Here is a 9,206-nt window from a genome sequence, read left to right on the forward strand (position 1 = left end):
TTTGGATGGCTCTCATAAGACACTCACTATTTTAAATACTTTTAAGGATTATAAAAGAGACTGCAATTACGCTTCGAACAGCAAATTACACGGTAGCTTTCACGAAAATGCAGAGCTGTGTGGGACGCTGACATTCAGTTCTTTCCTGAAACCATAGATGTTCGCGCGCTTGTTTCGTGACCCATCTCAAGCGAATAATGAAATTAAAGTTAGTGATAATCACGAAGTAAGGAATGGCGGGAAGAAGTCGATTAACAGAAAAGTACTGTTATGCATAATTTTATGCTTGGTTTTGGTTTGAAGTGTTTTTACTTTGATTTAATGCATTTCAAGTCAGCTTCCCAGTTATGTGTGAAAAAAAATTATAGAAAAAATGAACAGTTCAACTGTTGGTCCACTTGGTTGACTATCGGAGCACTGTGCAGGAGGCCGAGGGATCAAAAACTCCGGTCACACCAACACTCAGGGCCATAAAATATCTGAGGAGGAAAGTGCTACCTTAATTCGAAATGAAATCTACAAATGACACACTTTCTAGTCTTCTCAGTTAATAAGGATGATAAACTGTAGGTCCCGTCTCACAACATTTCGATGCTCATAACCAAAAACATTAAAAGCGCATTATTTCTGGTAGGACACTACTGGGATATAGGAACCGTTGGTACTATCAAGCAAAGATAAAGGTTATCGAAACACAAAGATGGCTAAGTGAGAGAAATAACGAAAGTAAAAGATTTTAACCAAAACAACAAAATGAGAACCTACCTAAAATTTAAAACGATAGACAATTACAAATGCGAAGATTATCTCCTCAAGGTCACCAAGTCATTTATTCGAATTCTTGGAAATAAAATCCCTCCACAGGAAACGCTCAAATTAAAAGATTAATAGCGAAAAATGTGTTATATTCGATTGCTTTATTGCAAGAAAGGAAAAAAAGATAAGAGGTGAATTCTTATATCTATATCTAATTATCTGTATATTACCTGTTGTGTAACTAACAGCTATATTACAATTTTAAGTTATTTGGAGAACGTCGATGTACTTGTTGCACAAGACGCAAAATAAGCAGTGTCTGTCTGCACGTCTGTCGGTTTGTAACCATGTGGGACGTAAAAGATCCCACACACTATTCGCAAAGAGTAGGGCACAGAGTTCTTGGTCTTGTGGTCTGTCCCCTGTGGTATACCTCGGGGATACTAGCTACACCGAGCTACTCTAAAATAAGAGGATACAGTCGAACCTTGATTATCCGGACCTCGATTATCCAGATTTCTCGATTATCCGGACTTTTTCTCTGGTCCCAATTTTGTCATGAATATTTATTAGTTATCATCAAGATCCCTAGCCATATTCTTTTTAAAACTACAGCGTTGAAAAGTAAAGTTTCACGGCAAAAAACAAAATAAAGCAGCGCTTGCACACGTCGTAACTAATGCAGAACTTTCGAATGAGTTCTGATTGGCTTAGAGTTGCTTTGTTGCTAAGTGAAATTTCACGCTCTATTGGCTCATTCGGCAAACAAGCTACACTACGTCACGAATGTTTATTCACGATCATCATGTCCTTGAAGCATAAGCGATCCGTTCTTTCGATAAAAGAAAAATAGGCTATAATTTTGCAATTAGAGAAAGAAGAAAAAGGAACCAATTTGTCAGCTGAATATGGCGTTAGTAAACGGCCGATATCTGATATCCGCAAGAGCAAGGAAAAGATCATGGCGTTTGCCGACACGTGTACAGGTAAAGGTATTCACAACGGACAGTGAAGATGTAGACCATATTGTTTTCCAAACGATTAAATGTCGCTTTCTTAATGTAATCAGTTTTTGTTCCTCATTAATATTCATATTCTCGATTATCCGGACCCTTGATTATCCGGACTATTTCGTGTAGTCCCAACGAGTCCGGATAATCGAGGTTCGACTGTAAATAAATTTATGATGAGTAAGAGTCTGAGTCAAAGTGTCCCTTAGTATGAGATTTTTGCAGTCACTCACTTTGATTCTTGCAAATGAGTACTATTTCTACGGACTACGGACCGATCGTCAACTAAGCGTGCGTTCGATTGACCCTATTCCGAAATAAGAATACTTGGAGTGATGATTTAAAACAGTATGTCTAGCGTTTTGAAGCAACAAGGATAATAAAGGTTTAAAATAGCATTTTAGCAAGTGTTTGACAATTTTAATGTGAATCTCCGTAAAAACGAAGGACTTCTATCTTCTATTCCACGTATTCCTATTCCGGAATACGGTCAATCGAACGCGCCCTAAGTGAAATGATACAGGAAAAAAAACCACATATTAAAACTGCGAGTGTCAAACGACTTTCTGGATAATTACAGTTAATGAAACATCTCTAGCGGTTGCAAAGAAGCCTGCAAGACTTTAACGGGACTCAAATCAATGAAGGCGAGATTGCGACGCACATTGCTTTACCATCGGGCAGTCAATGAATGAATGAATGAACGAACTTTGAGTGTCGACTGTATTTGGCGCTGGGGCAATATTTGGGAACATTGCAGCACAGATATCAAATCAAGTATTGGTTTTTGAGGAGAAGGGAAAACCGGAGAACCAGAAGAAAAACCTCTCCAGAGTAGAGAACCAACAAGCTCAACCCAAATGTGACGCCCAGCTTCGGAGTTGAATCCGGGCCACGTTGGTGCTCTCACCACTGTCAAGTACGAGTTGGTAAAGCATAAGAGATGAAAAATGATCGAGAGGGCATATGAAAACCATTCGAACAGAGGATGTGAAACCCTAACCTCTAAGCGGAAGATCTTCGAACTTAATGAAGCAACTTTGGCACTTGCAAAAAAAAAATTAAAATGAAGGCTCAAACGGGAGAAGCCTAGATACCTTTCAAGCTTTTTTCCCTCTGCTAAAGTTGTCTTATTGACTGCGATGATCTCAGTTCCGCTTAGAACATTCAAAACTCTTAAACATGAAAAGTGCTAACTGCGCGCCAGGATTCGGTTCAATGGTTTTGCTTTTCACGACTAAACCTACCGCTAGAAAAAAACTGGCCCCAGTTCTTCTTAGGCCTGCTAACTTGATCCAGTGGAGGTCACTATCCAGAGCATAAAATATACTCCACTTTAAACCAAGGTTTCGCACACGCTTTTACGTGAGCAAATAATGAAATCTCTGCACAGGTTGAAATTTGTATTTTCTGGTACAGCTAAAAAGGGCAAAAGTGCCCTTTAGTGACCTTGTGCTATTCTATACCACATGTGTTAGATCCATCCTAACTTACGCAGTACCTGTGTTCCATCATGCACTACCGACGTATTTGAAAATCGAACTGGAGCGCATCCAGAAAAGAGCACTGACAATCCGGCATCTGTCCTAGTATTGCGTACAACGACGCTCTAGATTTTCTTGGTATTCCAAAGATTACTACTTATAATGAAGCTATCTGCGATAAGATGTTCGACGCCATAGTAAAAGACAGTGATAACCGTTTAAATAAGCTGCTCCCTCCCAAGAACAATTCAATACTTTCTCTTAGGCATAACAGACATTTTTCTATACCAAAGTGGAAAACCGACCGTTTCAAGAATACATTTATTATAACCTCCAGTCTTAAAAGAAACAATGAACATTGACTTTAACATTGATATTTTAATTGGATTTATAATCAACACAATTTATACTTAGTTTTGTAATTTTATCTATTCTAGTTTTATGAATATGTAATTCAGCCTTCACGGACTGCCATTTATTCAGTCAATAAACTATCTAAATCTAAAAACCGAAAGTGTTGGATACCGACTTATCAACTGTCTTCAGGCCTTGTTGTTGAACAACTGGGACTGAGCTTTTACTGCATATATTAGGCACGACGAAAAACAAAATGGGCTATATTACAATGACTCAGGAACAGAGGATACAATTGATGTAGACGGCCAGACTAGCTCACCGTATCTGGCGTCAAAGTAAATATAACGGAGAATGTTAATTGAAAGGAAGCCACCAAAATGACCAATTTGGCTTTAAAACACATTTTATTAATATAATCTTTTACTACCCTATCATGCAAAGATTTCTATCTTGAACAATAAACTTGGGTGAAAAAACAGAATAGATATCTTGTTGGGTTTAAAAAAAGGGTTAATGTACAACTTTAACGGGGGTTGTGTGCACAGTTTGAACAGAGGGTCCACGCGATGTCCTCGTGCTGCTAGTTGTGCGGGTTGGTGGTGCACGCTGACCATGAGGGTGGCGAACTGGAGGTGCCCCCGAAATGCCTTGCTCTGACGAATGCTTCTGAATGAGAACTGAACTAACTGGTCCTTGGCTGCCGACGAGACCTACAATACAGAAAAAAAAAGCAGCAAATCATTTACACAGGCGAATATCGCAAAGTGTTAAATTCACAATTCAAATTCACCGAGCTGGCCAAGTGTGTGGATAATTTAACGTCCAATAGAATTTTATGAACAAGGGCCGCGAGACGTGGCCTACGGTTGATAGTCCTTATTCAAGAAGAATTGAAAGTCCAACCACGTGAAGATTTAATCATTAATTTAAGGCATCACTTTCTCCTCTGTTATATTGAGATTCTTAGTGCTGTTCTACAGGGGTGCGAAAACGCGACCTCCCACACTAGAATCAAATTGAAGGTGCTCTTCTCTATTGGTGGACGGTCTATGGCTCAGTACATGCAATAATTAAAAAACTACAGTTCTGATAGTGACATTCTATCTTATGACTTGCACACAATGATTGTGGTTATCACCTGCACCTCCCCTTTGATTCTGAATATCTGATCGGCACACAGCTTTAACTGTAACAGTCTTTCCGCCTTGATGCCCTGGTCTTTCTGTCGCTGGTCTTTGCCTGGGTAAAGCATGAGAAAACGACTGGTGTTGAGTGACATCCGATGGCCCAGATGTCGTGACAGTCGGCAAAGGAGGTTGATGACGCGGTTGGTCTTCTGCGTCTGCAAGAAAAACATGGCTCAGCGTATAGCAAATATACAACATAAGAAAGCAAAGAAATGAAATGAAAAGTTGTGACAGCTCAACGTCCCATTAAAAGTATTTCAAAATGCACTCCTTTGGGATGTCTACCTCAAAGAGATTTATGTGGAATGGAACACGGCCTTAACGCGAGACGGTTTCACTGACACATAAGTCTTTTGAGGTAGTAAGTTTCTACTATTCGTGGCATTAGATTGTACCTGACAAGATTCCGCCTCTGCCGTTCGCAGCAGCAGCCGCCGCAGGTGGGGGTGGCCTTCTTCCACCCTCTTCTCCTTCTCTAAACATACTCATGGCTTCTAAATTCAGAGCACACACTCCCCGCATGAAAGCTTTTTTCATGGTTTCTTCATATCTCTCCCTCTCAGCGTGAAGACGGGCAATTTCATTCCGCGCCATCTCCAGCTCACGTGTTGCCTATTAAATGGCTCAAAACATAAGCTGTCGAACTAATTTCAAAGTATCTTCCCCTATTTTTAGATCACAGTTTCATGTTTGAGTATGCTTCGAAAATCAGAGCAAAGAGCAACACACGAACACAGATGTTTATGGAACGGTTGCCAGTGCTTGCTTACTCTGCCTTGAATAAACCCTATGCTTTAAATAAACCCTTTGCAGCTGGGCTGCAAAATGTGATAAACCCTTTGCAGCTGGACTGCAAAACATTTTATGGTAAATGTAAACAAAATTCAGTTTTGGTACGAGCTTCAGGACAACTGGTGGCTTATAGGGAGCTGATGCCCTTAAACGTCAATTTACTTAAATTAACATTTACTTGAATTAGCATTCACACTCCGTTAAATTGAAGAAAAAACTGACGACAAGGGGAAAATTCAGACAACAAAACACAGTCACACAAATGTCATCATAACGGTTACATTTGGAGCAAAAAGGTGGCAAGAGAAAGAAAAAGCCAGTTGTCTAAAACTTAGTTTCAATCAACTTAACTACATCATGGTTCTAAGGAATGAGCACTTCTCCAATACACTAAACGTACCGTTTGAAGACGATTTTCGTAATCTTCGGTCAATTTGACACACACATCTTGAGCTTTCGCCTGTTCAAACACAGTTAAACTAATAAATCAAATGAACAGTATCTTCGCCAATCTTGTTTCCAGGCGGGAGACTGGAATAATCCAAAACCAGTACCAAAATACTCTCCACGTGAGTTAAGGGTCTTCTGACTAAGCGTGGAAAGTCATGGTTTCTTCCTCTGAAGTGAGAACACTTCTACAAAGCACTAGACTACGCTCTCGAGAGGTTAGGGAAATCTGAACTTTCCCTTAATTAAGGAAGCTCAGTATGAGGCTTTAATTCGCTGGTTTCGGGAAGTCGTTAATTTACCAAATGTTGCCATACGTATTTGACTACTTTCATTCCAAAATGAAAATGAGTCTCTCTTTTACGACCGCTGGTCAAGGGAACGATGACTCTGGGAACGAGATTGGATCCTCGCCCCACTATTTTAGCAGTTCCTTGAAAACCAGTTTTTTTTTTTCCACACGAGGTAAGCCACAATATACAGAAGTTTTGTTATCAGATAATACCCCCGTACTACAGCTCTTTGGAGTTGTCCTACATTGGATATTTCTTATTAAGTGCATGACAAGTTATCATTTTTTGGGAGTTTTAACCTCTCGCGACACCGCCAGGTTTTGTAATGCTCTCATGGAGCCAGCCCTAACGTTTAGACCAAGACTACGTGGCTTTGTCTATTTTTACCAGATAAGAAGGGAAGGAGCAAGAAACAGTAGCTGACCTGACAAGCCTTCTCTACTCTCTGTTTCCATCGGGATTCAATAACGGACCGCCATGCACTCCAAGCCCTAGATTGAAGCATGTGATTGTAGTGTCTCCTGGCAAGTTTGGAAGCAAAACCCTACACACACAGGTAAAAAAAGACGCTTCAGTATTATTAATTACACATCTGCTAGAACAAAGCGTACCGTAAATGATCTAATAAACGCCCCGGGCGTCTAGTAAGTTTTAGGGGTCTTAATGGGGCGTTTAAAAATAGATATGAGGCGTTTATTAGAGAGAGGTGTTTATTTCACTTTAACAGTAACAGCTGGAAGCCGGAATAAGATAAGATACGAGTTTGAGAGTAGGCCGCACTAATCTAATCTGCGCTAATGCAAAGCCTGTATGGTTAATAGTTCAGTATCGATGTCTTCATCGTCATCTGGGTCAACCATGGCATCGATGGTCTCCTCGATGTCCGAGTCAGTAATGACTTGGAAAGGGGTTGGGAGGTTTGGCTCATTCAATACGGAGAGTTGTGCTTGTGACTGCTCCGATCCGGCTTCACGGCAATTTTTGGTGGGAGAGGGGGCATCTAATACAAACTTTACATCTCACGGAAGGCGTTTATTTGATACGAAGCGTTTATATGCGAGTGGGAGTTCATTAGGTCATTTTACGGTATTTCTTTTCTTCCATTAAATTCTGTTTCTTTTTAGAGGGGTTGGGGGATCACTTGTACAAACGGATAGATGTTATACCGATTAAAAAGTAAGAAAACAATACATTTTGTCTTGGGAGGAGTAGGAATTGATACTTTTACCACAGCTTGCTAGGACGGTACATAAAATTCAGTTTAAAAGGGAGAAATCACATATCTCATTAGCAGTTCAAATTGGATGGAAGAGATTGCTGCATTTAATTTAACGGCTCAAATGATCGCTTAGATAAAGCAGTCCATTCTCACTAAGTCAAGTTTCACTGATACACCGTATTAGAAAAGACTTGTGGATATGTTGAAATCTACCCCTTTTGCCTCAACATAGATGCCAAAGGTTCACGATGCCAATTCCAGCCAAGGTCGTGTCATATGACCACTCAAGGGCAGAAAAACGTTGGCGAAAATGTCGACTGTTCACATTTGTCATTTTCATGGAGTATTTCGCAAGTGGGCAGCACTGCAATAATCATCACAAGTTTATACCTACACGAAGATAAAAAAGAAAACCCTGACCTCTCGTCTTTCATCACAATGTCGTAATTTCCACGTAGTAAAAGCCCTCAGCATTTCATTTCTCTCTTTCTGCAACAAGATGATAAAGTGATCAGTCATAAGTGACAGGAAGGAGTCATTAACGAAAAAGATACCACTGAAAAAGAACAAACCTGTTTATGAATCGCATTTGTGATATTTGAAACAATGGAGTCTTTGTGCGACAAGGTCTGTTCGTAAGTGTGTAGCAACTCTTTTTGACTTTCCATCTCATTCATTAGTTTGTTCTTTTCAATGCCATGCCTTGAAAATAAATTCAAAAACAAACCAATTGAATTAGTTTCCATTAATTACAGAGAAACCTCTGCACAGCGGATTGGGGACAAACTCCGACCGAGTCCACCTTGGAGATGTTGTCAATTTACCAAGACAATTTAACCTGACCCGTAACGAGATCTTTAAAGTAAACGCAAACGGAAAGGCTCTTTCGTAGTCTATGTCCATGAACAGAAAAAAGTGTGATATGTAAGCAAAAGAAAACGGGAAGGCCCATGAACATGAAAACTGCGACAGCGAAAAGACAAGTAATCATTGTACAAAGAAAGTCATGGTTTACTGTGGGGCTGAAGTGAGCAACTAGAATAAGTTTATTCATGCATCAATGGGGAAGGGCTGTTCTTTGTTTCGATCTTCATACTATCAGATAATTTCTCAACGATTGCCACTTGCGCTGATGATAAAAACCGAGGGAACCTCCACTAAAACATAAAGATAACTTTAAACCACAAAACATAATGTTCATAATCAAAATTGTTTGAACCGTTTCTCAATGCAAGCGTTTGCACCCAAAATGAATTTCAGATTCGATTTTTTTGTTTTCAAATTTCTCGGGCGCCGCCATCTAAAATATTTGACGTCTTTTTGTTGCCTTCTTGTTTCAAAACAAAAGTTCTTTGCGCGAAAATAATAGGGCAACCGTAAAACGTCACAATTATTGCGGCGCCCGGGAAATTTGAAAGTGGAAAAGCGATTTTACATTTTTTCTTTTTTTTTTCTCAGTACAAACACTTTCTTGAAAAAAAAAATTGCCCATCAAATTTGATTGCAAACATTTTTTTGTTTGATTTAAAGTTTGCCGGGCTGAAGGTTCCCTTTAAAGGTTAGCGAAATTATTTTGTACAAGGGTCCATTTCCATGAAGTTTACTGCGTGTGGTCTCAAGACTTTTGTCCTCCTTACCGGATTCACCCTTATGTTGAGGTT

The 9,206-nt window shown here is 39.7% G+C and overlaps 1 protein-coding gene across 1 annotated transcript in view; it reads right to left on the reverse strand.

Moving 5' to 3' along the window:
* Positions 1-3,608: 3,608 nt before the first annotated feature.
* LOC138041971 (centrosomal protein POC5-like) overlaps positions 3,609-9,206 on the reverse strand; it is a 29,918-nt gene continuing 24,320 nt past the window's right edge. The window contains exons 5-11 of the mRNA XM_068887680.1: positions 8,118-8,247; positions 7,966-8,034; positions 6,751-6,870; positions 5,987-6,046; positions 5,190-5,406; positions 4,746-4,949; positions 3,609-4,317 (exon numbers count right to left, since the gene is read on the reverse strand). Of these exons, the coding sequence (XP_068743781.1) occupies positions 4,118-4,317; positions 4,746-4,949; positions 5,190-5,406; positions 5,987-6,046; positions 6,751-6,870; positions 7,966-8,034; positions 8,118-8,247 (1,000 nt within the window). The 3' untranslated portion in view covers positions 3,609-4,117. The remainder of the gene's footprint in view (positions 4,318-4,745; positions 4,950-5,189; positions 5,407-5,986; positions 6,047-6,750; positions 6,871-7,965; positions 8,035-8,117; positions 8,248-9,206) is intronic.

Source organism: Montipora capricornis, chromosome 3 (assembly GCF_036669925.1).
Source record: "Montipora capricornis isolate CH-2021 chromosome 3, ASM3666992v2, whole genome shotgun sequence".
Lineage (NCBI taxonomy): Eukaryota > Metazoa > Cnidaria > Anthozoa > Scleractinia > Acroporidae > Montipora > Montipora capricornis.